At 55.5% G+C, this 26,172-nt stretch overlaps 1 protein-coding gene across 4 annotated transcripts in view; it reads right to left on the reverse strand.

The window, feature by feature from the left end:
* ASXL2 (ASXL transcriptional regulator 2) overlaps positions 1-25,725 on the reverse strand; it is a 70,697-nt gene extending 44,972 nt beyond the window's left edge. For 2 of the 4 annotated variants that reach the window (XM_062489564.1, XM_062489563.1), the window contains exons 1-2: positions 25,614-25,725; positions 5,711-5,793 (exon numbers count right to left, since the gene is read on the reverse strand). In XM_062489564.1, coding sequence (XP_062345548.1) covers positions 5,711-5,793; positions 25,614-25,670 — 140 coding nt within the window. In that variant the 5' untranslated portion in view covers positions 25,671-25,725. Of the gene's footprint in view, positions 1-5,710; positions 5,794-7,213; positions 7,593-25,613 lie in introns of those variants that run through there. The other 2 variants (XM_062489565.1, XM_062489567.1) reach the window with 2 other exon arrangements.
* Between the last annotated feature and the right edge of the window lie 447 nt (positions 25,726-26,172).

The following is a 26,172-nucleotide window of genomic DNA, read 5'->3' on the forward strand; positions in this document are numbered from 1 at the left end:
CTTACACTGACCTTAACACGCCCAGGGAGACCAAGGAAATCCAACAACAAGGGAAACAAATTAATCTAAAAGTGAAGTGATTTTGATTTGATTTAGAAGTGATTCCTTGCTGCTGACTGAACTGTCCCATCAATCCCAGGCATTCCAGAGCAGGGAACAGCTCACACAAGAAAGGGGATTTTAGCTTCTGGGATGTCTCAGGAATCCAGGCTCAACTCCTCCAAGTGCTGGGCTCACCTTGACAAATATCACCACTACAATCCCTTGAGTAAAATCCCAAATACAGCCAGGATCCCCCTGGGTTCTGGACTGCCACAAAACAATCTTATCAAAGCCCAGCTCTTGTCCAAAAATCCCCAAATTGTTCTGCACATGGCAGAAATCCCCCAAAATCAGAAATCCCAGTGTAATTCCAAACCCTCCACACCAGACTTGGGGCTTTCCCCCCATGGCCTGGAGCTGCTCCTGCCCAAGCTGATCCCAGGGATCATCCCAGGGATAGGGATGGGGTCCCCACCACATCCCTGGTGACCCCACCCCAGCCTCATTCCCAGCCTCTTGTCCCCTCCAAACCTGTTCCCAGCTCACTGGATCCAGGATTTCCAAATCCTGATGGGAAAGGTGATGTTTAACTCATCACCTCCCAGCATCTGAGGGAGTTAAAACCCACAACAAACACACCCCAAAACCACAGCTGGCAGGGTTCAAGGAGGAGGTGCTTTGTGGGAATCCTTTATTTATCCCAAATATTTAATAATCCCAAAATATTTCCTTGTTTAACCATTATTTGGGTAAAACCAGCTCCTGTGTTTGGCCAGAGGCTCCCAGGACAGTGCTCTCCATAAAATCCAAGGAAAAAAATGAGTATATTGGCTATTGAGAGGAAAAACCAGCAGAGGTATCTTTGGTTTTGACACTTTGGTTTATTTAAAAGCCAAATGAGAACAGGCTCACACCCCCTGAGCCACTGCCAGAGGCTCTCCCAGAACTCCCAGTGGGAGCATTCAAACCCTGGAGAGCCCCACACACTCACCTGGCAGCTTTTATTCCCTCCCTGGCAAGATTTTTCCTTTAATAAAGCCTGGTTTGTGTTAAACCCATCTTGTCACGGGCCCAGCCCAGCCCAAATCCTGGCACTGAGTGCAATTTAACTGCTTCAAATGTGACAACCCTTCAGCTTCTCACCAAAAGAAAGCTTTGTTACACCTAAATAAACCTTTACTACATTAAAGTAATATTTAAAAGCAAAGATCCCTGCCCAGTATCCCAGCGTGGCCAAGGGGAAGGGCTGAAATTTTAATTACCCACCTGACTGCTCCCACAAACACCTTTGGGACTGGACATCCTGGAGATGCTGGAGCGCAAGGCAGCTCCTTTGGAGAAGAAAACAAGTCCCAGAGCTCAGGCTCAGCCCAGAGCAGCTCTAAAAGGAGGAGCTTCACGAGGATGAAAAGCAGGGCTGCATTTCTGCTCTGCTTTTTTTTTGGCTGTTTTGTCCAAAATCTGCACTGACCAGGCAAAGATCTGGGTTCCAGCTGGGCTCCTGCCTGAGGCTCTGCCCAAAACCCACAGAATTGTGTTAAAAACGTTCATCAGTGTCAGACCTGGGAGTGTGCTGTCCTGTGCTCTGCCACCAGCACTGACCAGTGTGTCCCAGCACTGACCAGTGAGTGCCAGCACTGACCAGTGAGCTCCAGCACTGACCAGTGAGTGCCAGCACTGACCAGTGTGTGCCAGCACTGACCAGTGAGTGCCAGCACTGACCAGTGAGCTCCAGCACTGACCAGTGAGCTCCAGTACTGACCAGTGAGTGCCTGCACTGACCTGTGAGTGCCAGCACTGACCAGTGAGCTCCAGCACTGACCAGTGTGTACCAGCACTGACCAGTGAGTGCCAGCACTGACCAGTGAGCTCCAGCACTGACCAGTGAGCTCCAGCACTGACCAGTGAGTGCCTGCACTGACCAGTGAGCTCCAGCACTGACCAGTGAGCTCCAGCACTGACCAGTGAGTGCTTGCACTGACCAGTGAGTGCCTGCACTGACCAGTGAGTGCCAGCACTGACCAGTGAGTGCCTGCACTGACCAGTGAGCTCCAGTACTGACCAGTGAGTGCCTGCACTGACCAGTGAGTGCCAGCACTGACCAGTGAGCGCCTGCAGTGACCAGTGAGTGCCAGCACTGACCAGTGAGCTCCAGCACTGACCAGTGAGCTCCAGCACTGACCAGTGAGCTCCAGCACTGACCAGTGAGTGCCTGCACTGACCAGTGAGTGCCTGCACTGACCAGTGAGCTCCAGCACTGACCAGTGAGCGCCAGCACTGACCAGTGAGTGCCTGTACTGACCAGTGAGTGCCAGCACTGACCAGTGAGCTCCAGCACTGACCAGTGAGCTCCAGCACTGACCAGTGAGCTCCAGCACTGACCAGTGAGTGCCTGCACTGACCAGTGAGTGCCTGCACTGACCAGTGAGTGCCAGTACTGACCAGTGAGTGCCTGCACTGACCAGTGTGTGCCAGCACTGACCAGTGAGTGCCAGCACTGACCAGTGAGCTCCAGCACTGACCAGTGAGTGCCTGCACTGACCAGTGAGTGCCTGCACTGACCAGTGAGCTCCAGCACTGACCAGTGAGTGCCTGCACTGACCAGTGTGTGCCAGCACTGACCAGTGAGTGCCTGCACTGACCAGTGAGTGCCTGCACTGACCAGTGAGTGCCAGCACTGACCAGTGAGTGCCTGGACTGACCAGTGTGTGCCAGCACTGACCAGTGAGTGCCTGCACTGACCAGTGAGCTCCAGCACTGACCAGTGAGTGCCTGCACTGACCAGTGAGTGCCTGCACTGACCAGTGAGCTCCAGCACTGACCAGTGAGTGCCTGCACTGACCAGTGAGCTCCAGCACTGACCAGTGAGTGCCTGCACTGACCAGTGAGTGCCAGCACTGACCAGTGAGTGCCTGCACTGACCAGTGAGCGCCAGCACTGACCAGTGAGCTCCAGTACTGACCAGTGAGTGCCTGCACTGACCAGTGAGCTCCAGCACTGACCAGTGAGTGCCTGCACTGACCAGTGAGCTCCAGCACTGACCAGTGAGTGTCAGCACTGACCAGTGAGTGCCTGCACTGACCAGTGAGCTCCAGCACTGACCAGTGAGTGCCTGCACTGACCAGTGAGCTCCAGTACTGACCAGTGAGTGCCTGCACTGACCAGTGTGTGCCTGCACTGACCAGTGTGTGCCTGCACTGACCAGTGAGCTCCAGCACTGACCAGTGTGTGCCAGCACTGACCAGTGAGTGCCAGCACTGACCAGTGAGTGCCTGCACTGACCAGTGAGTGCCAGCACTGACCAGTGAGCTCCAGCACTGACCAGTGAGCTCCAGCACTGACCAGTGAGTGCCTGCACTGACCAGTGAGCGCCAGCACTGACCAGTGAGTGCCAGCACTGACCAGTGAGCTCCAGCACTGACCAGTGAGTGCCAGCACTGACCAGTGAGCGCCTGCACTGACCAGTGAGCTCCAGCACTGACCAGTGAGTGCCTGCACTGACCAGTGAGTGCCTGCACTGACCAGTGAGCTCCAGCACTGACCAGTGAGCTCCAGCACTGACCAGTGAGTGTCAGCACTGACCAGTGAGTGCCTGCACTGACCAGTGAGCTCCAGCACTGACCAGTGAGTGCCTGCACTGACCAGTGAGCTCCAGTACTGACCAGTGAGTGCCTGCACTGACCAGTGAGCTCCAGCACTGACCAGTGAGCGCCAGCACTGACCAGTGAGTGCCTGCACTGACCTGTGAGTGCCTGCACTGACCAGTGAGCTCCAGCACTGACCAGTGAGTGCCTGCACTGACCAGTGTGTGCCTGCACTGACCAGTGAGTGCCTGCACTGACCAGTGAGCGCCAGCACTGACCAGTGAGTGCCTGCACTGACCAGTGTGTCCCAGCACTGACCAGTGAGTGCCTGCACTGACCAGTGAGTGCCGGCACTGACCAGTGAGTGCCTGCACTGACCAGTGAGCTCCAGCACTGACCAGTGAGCTCCAGCACTGACCAGTGAGTGCCTGCACTGACCAGTGAGTGCCAGCACTGACCAGTGAGTGCCTGCACTGACCAGTGAGCTCCAGCACTGACCAGTGAGTGCCTGCACTGACCAGTGAGTGCCTGCACTGACCAGTGAGTGCCAGCACTGACCAGTGAGCTCCAGCACTGACCAGTGAGCTCCAGCACTGACCAGTGAGTGCCTGCACTGACCAGTGAGCTCCAGCACTGACCAGTGAGTGCCTGCACTGACCAGTGAGTGCCTGCACTGACCTGTGAGTGCCTGCACTGACCAGTGAGCTCCAGCACTGACCAGTGAGTGCCTGCACTGACCAGTGTGTCCCAGCACTGACCAGTGAGTGCCTGCACTGACCAGTGAGTGCCTGCACTGACCAGTGAGTGCCAGCACTGACCAGTGAGCTCCAGCACTGACCAGTGTGTGCCAGCACTGACCAGTGGGTGCCAGCACTGACCAGTGAGCTCCAGCACTGACCAGTGAGCTCCAGCACTGACCAGTGAGTGCCTGCACTGATCAGTGAGTGCCAGCACTGACCAGTGAGTGCCTGCACTGACCAGTGCCCCTCTAGTCCTGACTCTGAGCTAGTATTTGTAACTTTGAATTAGGAATATTTAATTTACCAATATTTAGCACAGAGCTGCAGCTGCCCCAGGCTGGCAAAGCTGAACAGAAGCTGGGTGAGCTCACTGGGATCCCTGTGAGGTTATGGATCAATCCTCCATTTCCCAGAAAAAGCAGCCCTGTGCCATCCTCAGCTCAGCTGGGAGGTGCTGCTGGGCCACCACAACCCCTGCTCTTGGTCCTGGATATTCCCTGCAAAGCACATGGAGGGCTGGGTCCAGCTGCCAACGGGATAAATTAACAACTAAAGTCAAATTCAGGATGGCTGCATAATTCCAAAACAGATAATAGATAATTCCAAAACAGATAAGCAGGCCCAGCCTGCTCTCCATGCCCCTCTCTTTTCCTTTGCTCTTGGAAAACAGAATACTTTGTATTTCACATGGATTATTGCTCCTCACTCATCCTTGGCAGAACTGGTTCCCACCTCTTATCCCAGGATGAGAGAAATTCAGGAATTCAGAGAGTTCCAGAAATTCAGGAACCCCATATATGAATTCTGCAATTCAGGAGCTCCAGAGATGAATGCTGCAATTCAGCTGAGCAGCTCAGGAGCTGCACTGCAGTTCCATGCCCACATCAGATGGATCTCATGGAGCTGGCCCTGCCCTGGCTAGGATCAGGAATGTCCCTAAGGAATGATCACACAGAGGAGAACAGCACCAGGAATCAAATTTTCTATGTGAGAATCTTTAACTGAGCCTGCTCTGTTGCTCCCTGGGTAACTCTGAGTTTTACTTAGGTCAAACTGACCATTCAATTTTTAAGAAAAAATGATTTTTTTTAATGTTTTCTTCCATCCCTGGAGCCTGAAACCCCTGACCAGGGCTGGGTTAGCCTAAAAAAGAGCTGCAGCCAAGTCCTGCACACCTGGGAATCAGGGAAGAGCCTTCCCCAGCTCACTGGGAGCTGCTTACAAACAGGACTCAGACTCCAAACCTGCAACATTTCAGTCCCAAAACTCCTCAGGAGCTGGGGTCCAATAGCAAACTAAACCACTGAGAGCCTCAGGGGGTTTTTCCTGGTTTACTCAACTCACCTGATTTCCTTCAGCCCTTCTTTCTGGATAACTTGAAGGATCTCTTTATGGCTCATGGGTGTATTGGGATATTTCTCCAGGACCTGGCAAGCAAGAGCATATGGAGAGGAAGTTACTCCTTTGCATTCTGAATTTACATTCAGCTGCACCAAAACCTCCATTTAATGGCTTGGACTTCTCCAAGGACACGACCCAGGGAGAACCAGAGACCCTCCACCCCTCCCCAGCACCTCTGGAACAGAGAGACTGGCTAAAGGATTCTCCCAGTGCAATTCCCAATTTTATTTCCAGTGTGCTGCCCCCAGACATTCCCTGGAAAATGAGATGCTCCCCAGGCAGGAACTGCACTGGGAATGCTGTAGGACCTGCCCAGTACCTCAGGCACATTTCCAAACCCCCAAATCCTTTAGGTTAACACAACTACTGAGCAGTGTGGCCCAAATTAAAGCTGAAGGAAATGGGGTTTGACACTGCTGGAGCTGCCTGAAACTCTGTGCACACACAAAACCCCTAACTCTGGCCCGTGAAAATATTTTTTTTTTGTACAAGTGGCACAGTGCCAGCCCTTTCCCAGCCCCCTGGATGCCTGTGTTCCTTTCCAGGGGGGCTGACAGGCAGCAGTGCAGCCACAGCAGTGCAGGGAGCTGCAGCAGTGCAGGGAGCTGCAGCAGTGCAGCCAGCTGCAGCAATGCAGCCAGAGCAGTGCAGGGAGCTGCAGCAGTGCAGCCACAGCAGTACAGGGAGCTGCAGCAGTGCAGGGAGCTGCAGCAGTACAGGGAGCTGCAGCAGTGCAGGGAGCTACAGCAGTGCAGGGAGCTGCAGCAGTGCAGCCACAGCAGTGCAGGGAGCTACAGCAGTGCAGGGAGCTGCAGCAGTGCAGCCACAGCAGTGCAGGGAGCTGCAGCAGTGCAGGGAGCTACAGCAGTGCAGGGAGCTACAGCAGTGCAGGGAGCTGCAGCAGTGCAGCCACAGCAGTGCAGGGAGCTGCAGCAGTGCAGGGAGCTACAGCAGTGCAGGGAGCTACAGCAGTGCAGGGAGCTGCAGCAGTGCAGCCACAGCAGTGCAGGGAGCTGCAGCAGTGCAGGGAGCTGCAGCAGTGCAGGGAGCTACAGCAGTGCAGGGAGCTACAGCAGTGCAGGGAGCTGCAGCAGTGCAGCCACAGCAGTGCAGGGAGCTGCAGCAGTACAGGGAGCTGCAGCAGTGCAGGGAGCTGCAGCAGTGCAGGGAGCTGCAGCAGTGCAGCCACAGCAGTGCAGGGAGCTGCAGCAGTGCAGGGAGCTGCAGCAGTGCAGGGAGCTACAGCAGTGCAGGGAGCTGCAGCAGTGCAGCCACAGCAGTGCAGGGAGCTGCAGCAGTGCAGCCACAGCAGTGCAGGGAGCTGCAGCAGTGCAGGGAGCTGCAGCAGTGCAGCCACAGCAGTGCAGGGAGCTGCAGCAGTGCAGGGAGCTGCAGCAGTGCAGCCACAGAAGTGCAGGGAGCTGCAGCAGTGCAGATGGCACTCACCACACGTCACTGGGATATTTCAGGCCATGTTCATGCTTGTGCTGGGGAGGGGGGGATGGGCAGGAAATGTCTCCTTTCCTGTCTTAATCATCAGCTTTTGACCCGAGCCCAGCACATCAAAGGCCAGGCCTGACTTAGGCTCGGCTCAGAACCACCCAGAGTGCTGGGCACAAAGCCCAGGGTGACTGCACAGGGAGAGCAGCAGCTCCCATCCCTGCCTGGAGCAGCTGGGCAGGACCCAGAGCCCTTCCAGGAACACCAGGAATATCCCAGAACAGCTCTGGGCAGAACCCACATTCCTCACTCCAGGAACACCAGGAATATCCCAGAACAGCTCTGGGCAGAACCCACATTCCTCACTCCAGGAACACCAGGAATATCCCAGAACAGCTCTGGGCAGAACCCACATTCCTCACTCCAGGAACACCAGGAATATCCCAGAACAGCTCTGGGCAGAACCCACATTCCTTCACTCCAGGAACACCAGGAATATCCCAGAACAGCTCTGGGCAGAACCCACATTCCTTCACTCCAGGAACACCAGGAATATCCCAGAACAGCTCTGGGCAGAACCCACATTCCTTCACTCCAGGAACACCAGGAATATCCCAGAACAGCTCTGGGCAGAACCCACATTCCTTCACTCCAGGAACACCAGGAATATCCCAGAACAGCTCTGGGCAGAACCCACATTCCTCACTCCAGGAACACCAGGAATATCCCAGAACAGCTCTGGGCAGAACCCACATTCCTCACTCCAGGAACACCAGGAATATCCCAGAACAGCTCTGGGCAGAACCCACATTCCTCACTCCAGGAACACCAGGAATATCCCAGAACAGCTATCCTGGATTTGCAAGGCCCTGCTGAGCTGCAGCATCTCCCTGCTCCCAGAACAAATCCCTACGTTCAGCCCCATCTGCAGCTCTGGAAACTCCATCTGATGGCCCCATCCTGGAAAATCTCTTGCTAAGTGATGTTAAAGTCTAACTTCCACAGAATCCCAGAATGGTTTGGGTGGGAAGGGGCCCTGACGTCCATCCAGTGCCACCCTGCCATGGCAGGGACACCTCCCACTGTCCCATGTGAATCCAAGCCCCATCCAATCTGGCCTTGGACGTTCCCAGGGATCCAGGGGCAGCCACAGCTGCTCTGTAAGATCTAAATGGGATTTATTTGCACTGCTACAGCCTCAGGGGCTCATCCCACCTCACTCCCAGCTCTGCTGGAACTTCAGACACCGCAGCAGAGGATCCAGAGCTGAGGTGCTCACAGAGTGATCTCAGCTAGGTCAGGGCAGGTTTTGGTTTCCATCCCTCCCTAACTTGTGTTCATTCCCACAGCTCTGCCCAGGACACAGCTCACTCCGTACCACCAGCTTGGAGCTGCACCCCAGAGCTGGGAGCCCAGGGAAGGCCAAAAATTCAGAAATTCTCCATTTCCATCCGTTCTTTCAACCTTCTCACTGCAGGAGTCAAAATGAGGAGAGAAGTGCACTCACAGGGAACTCGGGGCACTGCCACGGCTAGCACACCAAACTCTACCTGTGCCTTTTGTCACGTGTGTCATCCCCTGACCTTCCCTCCCTGCAGGTGCTCCTGACCAGCCCCCTGTGGCTCACACTGGAGCAGCAGCAGCACAATTCATTATTTGTCATTATTTTTGGGGAACCCCAGCAAGCAGGGCAGAGCAGAGAAAAGCTGCTCCACTTCTGTCCCTCCCGTCCCTTCACCTGTCACAGTAACCTTTCCCATGTCCTCCTGTCCCTGTCCCAGTAATCCCCCCCATCTCCTCCTGTCCAAGGTAACCCTTCCCATGCCCACCTGACCCAGGTAACCTTTCCCATCTCCTCCTGTCCCAGGTAACCCTTCCCACATCCTCCCTGAGCCCAGCAGGGTGAGGCTGGACAGCTCTGGCCTCCTGCAAACCCTGCTGGACTGCACTGGGAGGGTCACTGGGGAACATCAACCAGCCCTGCCAGGTGTGTCTGTTCTCCAGGAACCACAGAATCGTTTAGACTGGAAAAGCCCTTGGAGATCACAAAGTCCAACCCATCCCCTGCACTGTCCAGGCCACCACTGTCCCCTGTCCCCAAGTGCCACATCCAGAGGGCTTTGAAATCCCTCCAGGGATGGGGAACCCACCCCTGCCCTGGGCAGCTGTGCCCCTGGAGATCCCTTTCCATGATGGAATTGTACCCAATATCCAGCCTGAGGCCATTTCCCCTTGTCCTGTCCCTGTTCCCTGGGAGCAGATCCCAAATCCCCCCCTGGCTGTCCCCTCCTGTCAGGGAGTTGTGCAGAGCCACAAGGTCCCCCCTGAGCCTCCTTTTCCCCAGGCTCAGCCCCTTTCCCAGCTCCCTCAGCCTCTCCTGGGGCTCCAGCCCCTTCCCCAGCTCCGTTCCCTTCCCTGGACACGCTCCAGCCCCTCCAGGGCTCTCTTGCCCTAAGTGCCCCTATGCTGGAACACAGGGCACATTTCCAAAAGTCCCAGAATCCCCAAAACACCCAAATCTCAAAGAACAAGGCCCAGACCCCAGCATTAGGCTGCACTCCCTGACCTTGAAGGTCTTTCCCACCCTAAACAGACCTGTGGGACCCCGGCTGTTGTGTCCTGGGCTCACTGGGGCTTTGCTAAGCCAGGATCAAAGCTCCTTGTGCTGAGCAGGCCCAGCCCTGGGGACACCCAGGAGAGGAGCAGCCCAGATCAGTGTGCACTCCCCTGATAACAGCCTCATCTGAGCTCTTCAGGAAATGTTTATTATTAGCTCTTAGATAAACAAAGCAGTTCACACCTCCAGCTGCAGGAAATTCTGCTGCCAGACAAGCTGATCCAGAAGAACCAGGAATGATTAAAGAGAGTCTGAACGAAAGAGACCTTTAAAGAACAGATACACCTTAAGTACCTCCTCACCCCTCCTCTGCCATTTTAATCCCATATCAGATCTTTCACCTGAGTCAGTTTTAGTCACCGTGTGTAAATAAATAAAATCCTACTGTGCCACAGGACAGAGTCTGAGAGGTAACTCAGCCCTGACCAACTGAGCCAAGCTAACGGTCAACAAAAAAAAAAAAAAACAAACCAAAAAACAAAACAAAACAAAAAAAAAACAACAACATTAATCCTGGAATGGTTTGGGTGGGGAGAGACCCTAAATCCCATCCCTGCCACGGCAGGGACACCTCCCACTGTCCCAGGCTGCTCCAGCCCCAATGTCCAGCCTGGCCTTGGGCACTGCCAGGGATGCAGGGGCAGCCACAGCTGCTCTGGGAATTCCACCCTGTGGAATTCCAGGGCCTGCCCACCCTGCCAGGGAACAATTCCTAATTCCCAGTATCCCATCCAGCCCTGCCCTGTGGCAGTGGGAGCCATTCCCTGTGTCCTGTCCCTCCATGCCTTGTCCCCAGTCCCTCTCCAGCTCTCCTGGAGCCCCTTCAGGCCCTGCCAGGGGCTCGGAGCTCTCCCCATAGCTCAGTTTTTTTCCTTCAATGCCCTGGATCTTCATCCCACAGGATTTGGCTGCTGAGAATCCGAGCCCCAGCTTGGAGCCATCCCAGGCAGCAGCATTCTGGGATCATAGGATCCTGGAACGGTTTGGGTTGAAGGGACCTCAAATCCCACCCAGTGCCAGCCCTGCCATGGCAGAGACACCTCCCACTGTCCCAGGCTGCTCCAACCCCGACGTCCAGCCTGGCCTGGGACATTTCCAGGGATGCAGGGGCAGCCACAGCTGCTCTGAGCACCTGTGCCAGGGGAGCTCTCCCTCCCAGAGTTACCTGTTTGACAGCACTCACCACTGTGCATCCTGAACATTGTCCCGATCCAGCAACCACAGAATGGCTGGGGCTGGAAGGGACCTTAAAATCATCTCATTCCAAGCCCTGCTGACCCTGTTTGCTGGTTCCAAAAACCCAGGATCCTCAGGAGAAAATCCATCTCCTCACTTTACATCCTGCTAATGGGCTTGGAGAGCTTTCCCAAACTCAATCATTCTTCCCACCTCTTTTAATTATGGTTTTGTTGAACTCAACTCAAAGTCGACTTTCTGCTTCCAGATCAACCTATTGCAGCCTCCTGCTCTGGCCCTGCTGCCCACTGCCATTCCCAAATTTTGGAACAGAACGTAAGGACTCGAGAATTCCCAATGGAAAAAGCTGCACTTCCAGCAACTCCCTGTGGGACAAGGACTGTGAGTGTTCTCTCAGCCTTGAAGGAAAATATTTCCAGCACGAGTCTGAGCTTGCTGCTGGAGGCAGAGGGGGACAAGCACGTCCCAGGCAGCAGGAAGGACTGGGGTGGGGAGGAGAACGGGACAGGAAGGTGCTGGAAGCTGTGGGATGCCTTTGGAATGACTGACAAACCCCAGCACTGTGGGGGCTCCCCGGAAGAGAGCCTGGGCAGAATAAAGGAATAAAGTTAGGATTTATTAAAAGCCTTCTAAGGATTCACCTTGGGCAGTGCAAGAGCCTGGCCAGGGTTACACCAAAGACAGACCCCGGGTCACAAATTTTCACACTTTTGTAAGTTTTGGTCCATTTCCACATTGGGGTTAATTGTCCAATTCCAGCTCCAGGTTCTGCAGTCCCATCCTCCCAGATTCTCTCCTCAGTTCTCTGCTCTTTGCACTTTTTGGGGCTGCAGCTTCAGTGGTGTCCTTGGTTATGGGGCTGGAAAAGGATTGTCTTGTGTGACTGAGCTGTGAGGAGAGCTTGTAACACTTGATATGGAGTTCAGAAACTGGAAAATATGAAAGCTAAAACTTAAGGCATCAGGGAGAGCACTTATGACAAGTCCCACTGCACACAGGATTTGCATGGAGCTGGTGCCAGCACTGGTGTGTGACGTGCTGGTGGCAGCTCAGTGTGACACAAACACTCCTGCTCCGAAGGGACACAGCTGCCAAAGCTGCCAGGTTCTGCTCCCAATCCCAGCCACTGCTCAGCACAAGGCACAGGGAAATGGCCAAGACAGCCCTGGGCTGTGCCAGCTCTGGGGTGGCAGCAGGGCCAGGGCAGTGCCTGTCCCCTGTGCTGGCACTGCTGGGACACCTCCAGTGCTGGGGGCAGCTCTGGGCCCCTCCTGACAGGAGAGCCCTGGAGGGGCTGGAGCGTGTCCAGGGAAGGGAACGGAGCTGGGGAAGGGGCTGGAGGGTGTCCAGGGAAGGAACTTCCAGTGCAGGAAATCCCTCAACAGCTGAACAAAACCCCAACGTTCAGGGCTCAGCTCTGGGCTAGGAGGATGCAATGTTAGGACAGGGAATCTTTTGCATTTCCCATAGGGCAGGAATCCAGCTCCCCACTCACACACACCGAGGTTCATGGCTGGGCAGGCTCAGGACACCACAGGGATGTGACACCAGGGCAAGGACTCGGTCATGGAATGGGAGCTGAAACCCTCAGTGTGGGATTTCCATCCAGCTCTGCCCTCACCCAGACCAGTCCAGCACCAACCCCTGTACTGGGCAGCACTGGGCAGCTCCAGGCTCTGCCCCAGCAGCAGGAAGAGCTGCCCACTCACTACTGCATCTGGGAAAGCTCTGAGTGATCCAAGTTCTGCCCACGTCAACCTGGCAGTGGATCATGCCAGTGCTCAGAATTAAAAGGTGTGTTTGAAGTGGTTGGGGCTGTTTTTGCCAGCAATCAGCCCATCAAGGTTTAATCCAGAGATATTCCAAGACTGGGTAGGAAGGAGCACCTCAGACCATGAATGCTTTCAGCAAGCTTTGGCAAAAATGCACTTTGGAATTCCTCCCATTGGTTATTCCCTTATGCACAGAGGGATTTAAAACTGGACCCTGCTATAAACACAGTCAGCACTTCCAGTCTTGGAAACAGAACTTAAACTTCCTAAATCCACAAATCCACAGCAGCTGGGGAGTTTCCACCTGGATCAGCACATGCTCTGGAGAGACAGGCAGCAAAACCTGATCATCTGGTTCCAGCTGAGCCTCACACCCAGCACAGAGCCCTCAGCTCCAGCCATTCCTTCCAGGAGCAGAATTCCAGCTGCAGCTCCAGACACCAGCAAAAGCTGCACGTTCCTGCCAGCAGGGAATCATCCCCTGCAACACCAACCTGGCAAAGAAGTGGGTCAGCTATAAAAAGCCCTGAGTGGATGTGAAATTCCTGCTCAGTCACCCTGGGGCAGCCAGAAAACACCACGGGAGCCCCAGAGGGGAGGAAGGACCTGACCCAGATTGCAGGATCTGCTCCACTCATCCCATCAGCCAAATGCTGCCAAATGAGGATTTAGGGAGAAACGAGGTCAGGGAGGGATGGACAATCCCCTGTCAGCAGAAGCCAGGTGCCACTAAAGGCCACACTTCACACTGAGCTGGCACAGTGCTGGGAAGGGACTTTAAAGCTCATCCAGTGCCACCCCTACTGTGGCAGGGTCACCTCTCACTGTCCCAGGGTGCCCCAACCTGGCCTTGGACACTGCCAGGGATCCAGGGACAGCCACAGCTGCTCCGGGCACCCTGTAAGAAAATAAGGTAGGGGGGAGGAGAAGTGTTTTAAAGGTTTATTCTAATTTTCTTATTAGTTTTCTTTTAATTCTGTTAAGGAAGTTTTCTTTACACACTTCAAAATTGAAGCCTACCTTGCCTTCCTCCTAATCCTATCTCACAACACAGAAAGAAATAAAGAATTCTAGCAGATGCATTACTGATCCAACCAAAACTAGACCCACTACATTAAATTAATGCACTAGCAAAAAATCTCAAATGAACAAACCAAAACCACTGCACCACCCCAGGATAAAACTCCTTCCCTTGTATCACATCTATCCCTGCCCTCTACATTGCATTTGTGATGTTTCATTTCAAGTATCTGTCCAGAAGGACACTGAGGTGCTTCTTCAAACAGAAAGTTTCTGGCTCAGTGGAAAACCTGTCCAACCCAAGGACACCATGACCATTCTGAAAGTGCCCTGAGCTCCCCCCAGGCTCCAAACACCCAGCTTGGAACTCCCAGCCAGTCACTCCACAAGGCCAGCTCTAAGTGGAGAATAAACAGTTCCAGAGAATCACAGGATATCCTGAGCTGGAAGAGACCCACAGGAATCCAGCCCAACTCCTCAGTTTGAATTACACCAACCCCACAGGCCAGGAGAGCTTCGCTGTCCAGGATGGATTTTGTGGGGAAAATCAGGAGTGATCCTCTACAAAATAACTCAAACTTCTGGTCTTGGAGGTGCATCCCTGAATTTAGACCAGCAGATAAAGTGGGATTGAAGCTCTGAGCTGGGGTTTGAGTCCAACATCCCTTCAGGAATAATGGGATGAGATGGGAGAGGGACACATTGCAGGTGGGGACCTTTTCCAAAAGAAACCCCTCTGTGTTATTCCTGAGGGTTGTACAGGAGATCCAAAAGGTCCTAGTTATCAGCAAGAGAATCATTAATTATAATTATTAATTCCTAAGACAGACTTGCTGCACCACTCCTGGCTGTCCATTCAGGCTCCCCCACACAGCGTAAGAATTCAGGATCCACACACAGAACACAGCAAGTGGCAGCATGTTTTTTGTCAAGCCTTCAGCTCCCAATAGGTATTTTTGGAATTAAATTCATGTTTGAGTTGAAGCCCTGCAGCAGCACCTGCCTTTATCCAGGGGAGCTAGCACAGGGCTGGAGCACATCACCATTTCCCAAATGACAAATTCCTGGGAATGCAGCTGGAGAGCAGACAGGGCAGAGGTCAGAGTCCCAAAGCTGCACGGCAGCACCACAAGAAATCCCCAAAAGCAGCCCTGCTCATCCCTCCTGCCCGGGCAGAGAGCCAGCCCAGCCCAGCAGGGCCCAGGAGCAGCTTCCAGGATTTCTGCAGGAAAGCTTGGCCACGGCAGAGCCAGCACTGCTGAACTCAGACACGTTGCTTCCCTTAACTCCCAGCCAGGAAGGTTTGTCCCAAATGTCTGAACGCGGCCTGATGGGGCTGGAAGGGGCTCCCACACCTCTCCTGAGTGGGAAGGGGATCAGGGACCTGATCCCAGCTAAAAACAGCATCACCTCCTATTTAATTAAGGAAAGAAAAGCTTCTTGATGGAGTTTGCCAAGCAGCTTCACACCCCTGTGAGCACTGCCAGGCCGGGCTGGCACAATCCCGGGATCACCACGGCTGGAAAAGCCCTCTGGGATCATCAGCCTGTGCCTGATCCCCACCTTGTCCCCAGCCCTGGGTGCCACCCCAGCCCTTCCCTGAAGATAAAGCACCAGATTCCCAGGCTCAGGTGCCCACGGAGGAGCCGACCTGAGCCAGGGCAGCTCTTTTGGAGGACACTGCTCTCCCACGTTCCTTCCCCTCTGGGGCAGAGGAAGAACCTCAGCACCCATCCCTTCTTTTTAAGGCTGGAAAACACACAGCCTAGAGGAAAACAGCTCAAAGATGGACAGCAGCCTCAGAGCTGAACTGCCACAATAAATGGCATTTGAAGCACTGTGCTGCCTGATTAAAGGAAGTACGCTTTGGAGACCGTAAATAAAACCAGTTTGTTACTGAAGTGCTCATCTACAACCCAAAACTGAGTGGGAAAAAAAAAATCTTCCTTGCAGAACTTCAGTTTGACAGCAAGAGCAGCAATTGGCACAAGGGAAGGGAAGCCCCTCAAATCCTCCCAGCACAAGGAAATAAGGACAACTAACACCTGAAGCCTTGAGCCAGGCACTGGAATAGCCAGGGCACTGCTGTGCCTCCCCTGTGAGATGTGAATGAGTGTCCCAAAGCAGGAGGTCACACACACACACCCATAGGGGTACCTCAGCTCCTCTTCAGAGTTTATTTAGCAGAGGAAAAACAATCCCAGGTCACATGTGAAGGAAAATGTCCCTGCTTGAAGGATGAACCCAACACTGCTGAGCTGAGCTTTCCTGGCTGCATTCTGAACAAGTCTGGGGTCCAGCAAGAGCTGGGGTGTGCAGGTTCAGATGGGAAAAGCTGCAGGAGGGGAGCAGAGAGAATCTGAACTCCTGTCCCTGCCCTTGAAAGATTCCACATGAGAGGGAAGCAGGCTTTGTCAGGGATGGGGTGAGTTCACGCAATAAAACTGAAATTTTTTAATCCTCAGTGAATCCTTCACTCCACCCTGTCCTGATGGCAGTTCCTTGGAGCAGCCTGAGATTCTGGAAGGTGTCCCATAGCAGGGCATGGAATGGGATCAGCTTTATGGTCAAAGGCTGCACGCCCCAGTGTCCAACCTGGCCTTGGGCACTGCCAGGGATGCAGGGGCAGCCACAGCTGCTCTGGGAATTCCACCCTGTGGAATTCCAGGGCCTGCCCACCCTGCCAGGGAACAATTTCTAATTCCCAGTATCCCATCCAGCCCTGCCCTGTGGCAGTGGGAGCCATTCCCTGTGTCCTGTCCCTCCATGCCTTGTCCCCAGTCCCTCTCCAGCTCTCCTGGAGCCCCTTCAGGCCCTGCCAGGGGCTCGGAGCTCTCCCTGGATCCTTCTCCTCTCCAGGTGAGCACCCCCAGCTCTCCCAGCCTGGCTCCAGAGCAGAGGGGCTCCAGCCCTGCAGCAGCTCCGGGGCCTCCTCTGGGCTCTCTCCAGCAGCTCCAGCTTCTGCTGCTGTTGGATCAATGGCAGCTCTGCAGGTGAAGTCTCACCTGAGCACAGGGGCTTCCCTTGGACCCTCTCCAGTAGCTCCCAGAACTGATCACAACTCAACACAAACCATGTTACTGCATCCTGTGCCACCAAGCACAGGGAAAAAATAAAACTGGGCTCTGTTATCCCAGGGGATGCTCCACTGGGACAGTACAGACTGAGCTCAGGAAGAGCTGGGAGGGATAATATTTATTGTTGCTTCTTGCAAGAGGTTGGAGAGCAAATTCCAACTTCTCCTCATGGAAAAGAGGAAACAGAGAAGACAAACTGCAGGATTGGTCAGAAGAAGGAATAGGATGATTTTTACCAAGCAATCTTCTGAAATGAATTTGGAATTCAGGATGCAGTGCAAGGCTCCTGCAGGGACAGCACCATCACCAGAACACTCCTGACACGGACATGCAGTTATCAGACTATCAATAACATAAATATTATGCCAAATATCCATGAAGCCCCTGAGAACAGCTTCAGGAGAACACACAGCTGTGCTCCTGAAAATAAAGTTTTCATGTGCCCCAAAGAGAGAAGTTCACAAGGTCAGATCCCTACAATGATACCAGGGATTGCCGTGAGCAGCAGCCACAGCAACCTGGCTCAGAAGGAACAGAAGTGCTTTTAACCCAGGGCAGCTTTGGATGTTCTTTCAGAGAGCCAGGAACCATCAGAGTGTCCCTGTGAATGCAGCTCCTGCTCACCCAAAGGGGCAGGAACAGCTCCAGCTGCTGCCCTGGGTTTGCTCCCTGGCCCTCCCGGACAAATCCACCTGGGGATTTAAATCCACCTGTCCAAAGAGCACAGGGACACCCCAGTGCTGGCCAGGAGCCCCAGCTCTGCTGCCACCCAATTAATTGTCTGATCGACCTCAGTTAAAAACCAAATTACTGTAATTAAAACAAAACTCGTATAGAGTGTGTAACCCATGTGCCTGGACAATCCCAGGATCACTGAGGATGGAAAAGATCTCCAAAATGAGTCCCAGCTGTGGCTGATCCCCAGCTTGTCCCCAGCCCAGAGCACTCCGTGCCACATCCAGGAATTCCTGGGACACCTCCAGGGGTGGGCACTGCAAAGCTCCCTGGGCAGCCCCTGCCAAGGCCTGAGCACCCTTTCCATGGAGAAATTCCTGCTGCTGTCCAAGCTGAGCCTGCCCTGGCCCAGCCTGAGGCCATTTCCCCTTGTCCTGTCCCTGTTCCCTGCAGCAGAGGTTTGAACCAGCCTGGTCTGGTGGAAAATGTCCCTGCCCATGGCAGGATGAGCTTTAAGGTCCCTTCCAACACAAACCATTCTGGGATCTTATTATTCCTCCCCAGTTTCGTCCCTCCTCAGCTCCACAGCAGCACCACTGCTCTGCTCCCCTGCAAAGCAGAGTTTTGGAGCACCCACAGAATGTGAGCAAAGGGCACAATTTTCCAAGCCTCCCATTCCCCTGGAGATGAATGTGTCACTGTGTCCCACTGAGGCTGCTCCCAGGGACGTGCATTTGGGTCACACACCCAAGAACATCCCACTGGTGACAGCAGAGATGTTTTAGAGACATGTTTTAGGAATGGGACTCAATGTCCCAGCTGCTCCTGGGCCTCTATTCTTACTCCCCCAAACGGACCCAGAGAAGCAGAAAACCTGACAGTGACAGAAAAAGCAAATGTAAATCTCAAGCATCTGGTTCTGGTGTGTTTGCCACGTGCTGAGGAGCAGTGAGTGAACCCCAGAAGCACAGGATGGTGCTCAGCCAGTCCTGGTGAGCCTGGCCATGAACTCACACCTACATTATTGTATCTGCACTCAAGCAAATCCCACTGGGTGATCCACAACATCTCAGCCTGTGCCGCACTGGAATTGGAATTTACCTCTTTTCCAAGCAAAAAAAACCTCTCCTGAGGGCACATCTAAGGACATTTCCTAGAAGCTGATCCATTTCTCTCAGACACCAAAGTGCTGCCACTGCAGTGACCAGGTGCTGCAAAGGCCAGGGCAGGGGGGTGATCCCAAAGTCCCTCCCAACCCAAACCAACCCAGGGATTTCACATCCAGCTTTGGGTCTCAAACATCCCACTTGCAAAAGCCTTGCCCTGAACTGCTCAGCCAGCCTTGCAGAGGTGCAGCTCTGAGCTGTGCGAGGAGAGCACAGCCTGGGCAGGGAGGAGCTCCCCAGGTCTGCAGGAACCCCTCCTGCTAAAATTAAATGAGTGAGACACAACAAGCAAAAGGGTGGCTGAGCTGTGGTAAAATCCACACTACAGCACATTTATGGCTTTAAACAAGGACAGAAATTGCTCCCTGTAAGGGTGAGGAGGGGCTGGGATGGAATTCCCAGAGCAGCTGTGGCTGCCCCTGCATCCCTGGCAGTGCCCAAGGCCAGGCTGGACATTGGGGTTGGAGCACCTGGGACAGTGGGAGGTGTCCCTGCCATGGCAGGGGTGGGATGGGATCAGATGTAAGGTCCTTCCCAACCCAAACTGTTGTGCGACCCCATGAAATTCAGAGAATGCATCTGGCATCCTCCATCAGCACTGAATTTTCTCCTGGAACACAGCAGTGCTGAAGAGGTGCCCACATTCCCACCTGGGATGTGCTGGGAGAGGCACTGGGGGCAGGTCTGGGGCTTGCCCACCTGGCACAGCCACTGCTCCCTCCTCCTGGGCTCCCACACACCCTGCTATGCCCAGCAAACAACATTCCAGGCTTTTCCAACTGCACCCACGCTCCGGGATGGGGGCTGCACCGGGGTGCCTTTTAAAGGAGGTGTACTGCTAATTGTAATTCTAATTGTAATGGCAATCAAATGAGCCCCACCTGAGCCAGCACTGCACTGCCAGCCCCAAAGATAGGAAATGAACTTCACTGACTTCCAGCCAGAGCAACCCACAGCTGCAGGGACATCATCTGCAGCAACTCAAGAGCCCTTCAAAAGGTTAAAATTCCCAGCAGGAGCAAAGGAACTTGGAAATTAAGTGTTTAAAAGGGCAGACCAATAATTGGATTATTGTGACTGGAAGGAGGATTTTGTAGTCTGCTGGTTTGCTCCAGCCATTACAGGGGATTACACTTCCACCTCATTCTTCACAGGCTCTGCTTCCACACAGGAACCTTTTCTAAGGCTTCATTTGTCTGTTAGAGATGCCCAGGATGAGCTTAAAGCACATTTCAGCTCACTACGACTTCAAGGACCAGAAGTGCAGGTGCCAGAGGATCAAACTGAGCTTGCACCTACAACCCCTGGCTTTACTGGGAAGTCACAGAATCCCAGGATCACAGAGACTGGAAAATCCTTCCAAGTCCATGGAGCCCTACCTGTGCCTGATCCCCTCCTTGTCCCCAGCCCAGAGCACTCCGTGCCACATCCAGGAATTCCTGGGACACCTCCAGGGATGGGCACTGCAAAGCTCCCTGGGCAGCCCCTGCCAAGGCCTGAGCACCCTTTCCATGGAGAAATTCCTGCTGCTGTCCAAGCTGAGCCTGCCCTGGCCCAGCCTGAGGCCATTTCCCCTTGTCCTGTCCCTGTTCCCTGGAGCAGAGCCCGACCCCCCCTGGTTGTCCCCTCCTGTCAGGGAGTTGTGCAGAGCCACAAGGTCCCCCCTGAGCCTCCTTTTCCCCAGGCTCAGCCCCTTTCCCAGCTCCCTCAGCCTCTCCTGGGGCTCCAGCCCCTTCCCCAGCTCCGTTCCCTTCCCTGGACACGCTCCAGCCCCTCCAGGGCTCTCCTGTCAGGAGGGGCCCAGAGCTGTCCCCAGCACTGGAGGTGCCCAAGAACAGAAATTGTTGTGGAAAAACTTGAAAAAAAAAATATCCTGAGAAATAAATACACCCAAGAGCTGCAGCTGCTCAGGGATCAGTGTGAGTGAGGAGTGAAGCAAAGTGCCTTTCTCCATGACTGTGTGACAGAGGCTCTGCCAAGCCCTGCTCTGTTTCCCTGGAAGCAGTGCCAAGGTAATTCCCAGCCAGCAGACACAGAGCTGGGAGGACACCAGACAGTGCCTCAGTCCCCAGAGCTGTGGCCACCACCTGCCCTGTCTCTGTCCTTCAGAAACCTCTGCAAAGGCATATTACACTTGTGACACACCAACCCTCACCACAGCTCTGCATCTGCCCTGGAAATTCGTCCCTGGTCTTGGCCTGAGATCAGGGAAGGAGCTGTGATAATCCCCAGGGCCTTCAAAACAAAACAAAGCACCACCAAAAAGCCCAACGGAGCAACAAATAATCCCCTACACAAAAAAAAAAAAAAAAAAAAAAAAAAATCCAGGAAGCCTTTACCAGCTCCAGCTACCACCTCATTCCACAAGCTGGCATTAATCCCTGAATCTTCTGCAGCACCACTTTGTTCAACACCTCAGTGAGAAGCGAAAAAGCCATTCCAGGTTCTCCAGGAAGAGCGTGCTGTGCTCCACAGCAGCCTCCAGACTTTGCCCATGGGAAAAGGAGGAGAGTGAGGTGCTGGAGAGAGCCCAGAGGAGGCACCAGGTGATCAGAGGGATGGAGCAGCTCTGCTGTGAGGAAAGGCTGAGAGAATTGGGGTTGTTCAGCCTGGAGAAGGCTCTGGGTGACCTCACTGTGACCTCCCAGTGCCTGAAGGAGCTGACAGGAAAGATGGAGAGAGACTGGGGACAAGGCATGGAGGGACAGGACACAGGGAATGGCTCCCACTGCCACAGGGCAGGGCTGGATGGGATACTGGGAATTAGGAATTGTTCCCTGGCAGGGTGGGCAGGCCCTGGAATTCCACAGGGTGGAATTCCCAGAGCAGCTGTGGCTGCCCCTGCATCCCTGGCAGTGCCCAAGGCCAGGCTGGACATTGGGGTTGGAGCAGCCTGGGACAGTGGGAGGTGTCCCTGCCATGGCAGGGCTGGCACTGGGTGAGGTTTAGGGTCCCTTTCCCCAGCCCATCCTGGCATTCCCAAGCACACTGCTCTCACAAACAGGTCACCTCAGTCCTTGTCCCTGAGTGACCCAGCCAAGGAGCAATTCCAAAGCCCAGCTCCCATACACCCCCAGCTCCTGGGCACTGCCAGGTGCTGCGGCAGGAAACCCTTTCCTCAGGACACCCACAGGGACTTCCCCTGAAAAACCAACACCAAATCCCTCCGGCCTCAGCCCATTACAGCTTACACCTCCCTCCACAAGAGCCTGGCTGGGGCTTCCAGACAGGAATGGGATGGGGCCAGGACCCTGTGGCACCAGCAAAGAGCCCCCAGACCAGAGCAGGGACACTCGGCTCTGCCCCACCCTCCTCTGAGCTGCATCCTGAGGACTGAGATGAACAGGGAGAGAGGAAAAGCAGCAACCAGGACCTGGGCAGTCAGAACACCCCACAGAAGTTCTGGTTTCTCTGGCTCCTGTCAGCAGTGGAAAGCCAGGGCACGTTCAACCACAGGCCTGGGAGAGCTGGACTGGACACTGGACACCAGGGACACTGGAAACTGCAGTGGTGACCAAGGAATCATGGAATGCTCTGGGGGGAAAACATTACAGTTCCTCCAGTTCCATGGCAGGGACACCTCCCACTGTCCCAGGCTGCTCCAGCCCCAATGTCCAGCCTGGCCTTGGGCACTGCCAGGGATGCAGGGGCAGCCACAGCCGCTCTGGGAATTCCACCCTGTGGAATTCCAGGGCCTGCCCACCCTGCCAGGGAACAATTCCTAATTCCCAGTATCCCATCCAGCCCTGCCCTGTGGCAGTGGGAGCCATTCCCTGTGTCCTGTCCCTCCATGCCTTGTCCCCAGTCCCTCTCCAGCTCTCCTGGAGCCCCTTCAGGCCCTGCCAGGGGCTCGGAGCTCTCCCTGGATCCTTCTCCTCTCCAGGTGAGCACCCCCAGCTCTCCCAGCCTGGCTCCAGAGCAGAGGGGCTCCAGCCCTGCAGCAGCTCCGGGGCCTCCTCTGGGCTCTCTCCAGCAGCTCCAGCTCCTGCTGCTGTTGCATCCATGGCAGCTCTGCAGGTGAGGTCTCACCTGAGCACGGGGCACAATCCCCCCTTTCCTGATGCCCACACTGGGGGTGTGGGATGCAACAGCACAACACAGTGCTGTTGCACTCAGTCCTAGCCCAGACTCAGTCCTAGCCCAGACCTGCTCTCCCTGCCAGCACTGGGTGAAGAGGCAGCAGCTCCAGATCTCTGATAACCCTGGGCTACCCTCCCTGGCTGTGCACACACCCCTGGCACAGCTCTGGAAGCAGGATCACATCCCCAGCCTGGCACCAGCTCCCAGTGCAGCTCAAGCAGTGGCACAGGCCAGGGCCAGCCTGAACACACCCTGTGTGCTGCTCACCCCCTGCACTCCCAGCAGCAGCTTCCCCCCTGCAGCAGGTGGGTTTGGAGCTGCAGGGACCCCAATGCTTGTTCCCAGCACAGGCAGCGGCTCCCAGCTCTGTGCAGCTGCACAGGAAATGAGAAAAGGTTGTTTATCAACAGCAACTTCCTGCCCTCACAGGGACCCTTCCCTCACCTCACACTGCTCTGCTGCCCCAGCTGCTAGCCCCACACCTCTCCAAGCTGGAACTCCCTCATCTCTACAGCTCCCCCAGGTCCTGCCAGCATGGCCTCATTCCCATCTCTCACCTCTGAGCTGCCCCAACGGACTCAGTTAAGTCAAGAATAAATCACCTCCCTGCATGCCCACCACCTCCCAGAACTGGAATCCCAAACCCAAACTCATGGCCAGGGGGACTAAAGTGGAACAAGAACAAATGAGCAACAGAAATCAATTATAAAAAACAATGTTTTTTTTCTGGTTTAGCTGCCTCAGCCACCTGTGAGCACCACTGCAGAGGTGACAGAGGGGGAAAAGACTTGCCCCAGAAAAGCCAGCTGGGATGACCCAAGGCTGCTCTGCTAGGAGCTAAGGAGGTTCCCAGGACAAGCCTGCCTGGAGAGTCAGTTTTGTGAGGAGAGGCTGAGGGAGCTGGGAAAGGGGCTGAGCCTGGGGAAAAGGAGGCTCAGGGGGGATCTTGTGGCTCTGCACAACTCCCTGACAGGAGGGGACAGCCAGGGGGGGTCGGGCTCTGCTCCAGGGAACAGGGACAGGACAAGGGGAAATGGCCTCAGGCTGGGCCAGGGCAGGCTCAGCTTGGACAGCAGCAGGAATTTCTCCATGGAAAGGGTGCTCAGGCCTTGGCAGGGGCTGCCCAGGGAGCTTTGCAGTGCCCATCCCTGGAGGTGTGCAAGGAATTCCTGGATGTGGCACTGAGTGCTCTGGGCTGGGGACAAGCTGGGATCAGCCACAGCTTGGATTCCATGGGCTGGGAGGGCTTTTCCAAGCTGGAGGAGTCTGATCCTGTGACAAGCAGAGCCCCAGACCCATCCCCTGCATCCCAGTGACTCTTGGGGTCACCCCAGGGCCAGCTCAGAGCTCAGTGAGGGAACCTCCACACCTGGAGGGGACACCTGGAGACAAAAGGGGAGATTCCTGTGCTTGGGGACAGCTTCATGCCACCTCCCAAAAGCAGCAGAACAAGGCACCTCATAGCTTTTATGTTCCTCAGCACAGTTTCACAATTTTCCCAAGAAGCAGCTGAGAGCCAAGCCCAGCACACGACCTGGGACAAGAAACAGAGCCACGATTTCAACCCCAAAACACAGAGAAACCTCAGGGAGATTGGAGATGGAGTTTGCCCAGAGTCCTTCAACATTCCTGCTGAGCACACAGGTTTGCCAGAGCTGGGCTTTTGGCAGGGGTTTACTCATCCTCTCCTCCTTCTGCCTGCCTGTGCCCTGGTCTGGGCAAGGTGCAACCCGCAGTGCTGAGAGGTCTCAGTGCAGCTTTGCTGAATTCATGGTTTAGCCCTTAAGTGGATTCTGGAAGGGATCAGTGGATGGACAGCAGTGCACAGAGGCTGGAAAAGAGCTGATCCCACCTCTACCCTCCACTGGAGATCCTGCCACTGCTCTTTCAAAAGAAACTGTTAAAAATCACACTCAAAAACACACATAGAGCAACACCAAAGTGTCTGCCTGCAAGCCAGCAAAATCTCCAACTGCACTGCATCTCCTGAACACAGCAGCTATTCTGATGCCTTCCAAGCTGTAAACACAAGGTCCAAGTGAATTTCTTTATTAAAATACCCCTTGCAAGTCTCAGCCGCAGGTTTCTATTTACATTTGCTTCCCAGCCAGACTTTTCAAGTCTTGTTCGAACAGATCCCTCTTCCAGGAGGGCTCTCAGAGCCCCAGCTCCTCCCCCTCTCCGTGAGGGGGATTTATCCCGATCTGGGAAGCGCGAGCTGAGTTTTCACAACTCAGCGTTTCAGCTCCCGCAGGTCGCACTTGTGGAGCTCCCTCTCTCATTCCCGTCCCATTTCCGAACTTCCCTTTTTCTCCACCCTCCGCACGCAGGGACAGCACCGAGGCCAGCCGGGAGACAGGACGGCAACAAACCCCGCCACGCTGGGAAAGCGAGCGATAAAAATTCACTTCTTGGGATTTACAGCTCGCCCTGACCTGGGGGCAGCTCAGCAGCTCCCACCCGAACGAGCTGAGCCGCACGGAAGGCACCGCGAACACCGAAACCGCCCCGTGCCCGTCACTCGCTCGCGGATGTGACTCCCACCCTCGCTCGCCAGAGCAAATCCAAACGGCGGTCCCTCCCCCCGCGCCGCTTCCCAGGGAAATTCCTGCCGGGAAGCATTAAAGCAACGGGAGAACAGGTCAAAACACCCCCCCACCGGGCTGTGCGGGCGCGGGCCCCGCCGCAGGTCCCGTTCCCCCGCCCCGCCGAGCCGAGCTGAGCCGAGCCCGGCCGGGAGCGCCCCGAGCCGACCCGACCCGCCCCACGGCCTCCGACCCGCCCCGCGGCCCCCCCGCGCACCGTCCGGGCGGCCTCTGCCCAGGTCCTGCCCTTCTTCCTGCGGCCCTTCTCCCTCATGTCGGACGCGGCGGGGCTCGGGGCGCTCTGGGGGGAGTGTCCGGCGGGCGCGGGGGCGGCGGGGCCGGGGCGGCGGCCCCTAAAGGCGGGCAGCGCCGAGAGCGGCGGCCCCTGCGCCCGCCGCCGCCGCCATGTTGGCTCCGGCTGCGCACGGGCCGCGGTCATGTGACCCCGCCCGCCGGGCCCGCCCACCGCGCGCGGGGGGGCGGGGTCTGAGGAGCCACGCCCACCTTCCCCCAGGCCGCGTTCCCGCCTCTCGGAGCGACAAACAAAGATGGCGGCGGCGCCTGAGGGGAAGCGAAGATGGCGGCGAGGGCGGGTGCGGGCGGCGGATGCCGCAGTGCCGTGGGGGCGATGTGTCCCGCTGCCGGCAGCTTCCCTCTCCCGCTGGCAGCCTCCGCTCGCTCCTCCGCGTTCGCTGGCGGTTGCCTCGGCCGGCGGAGGGGGAAAGATGGCGGCAGCTCCCTCACAGCCTCAGCCGCCCTCTGACTGCCCGGTGCCC

This window comes from Cinclus cinclus, chromosome 3, assembly GCF_963662255.1.
Source record: "Cinclus cinclus chromosome 3, bCinCin1.1, whole genome shotgun sequence".
In the NCBI taxonomy this organism is placed as follows: domain Eukaryota; kingdom Metazoa; phylum Chordata; class Aves; order Passeriformes; family Cinclidae; genus Cinclus; species Cinclus cinclus.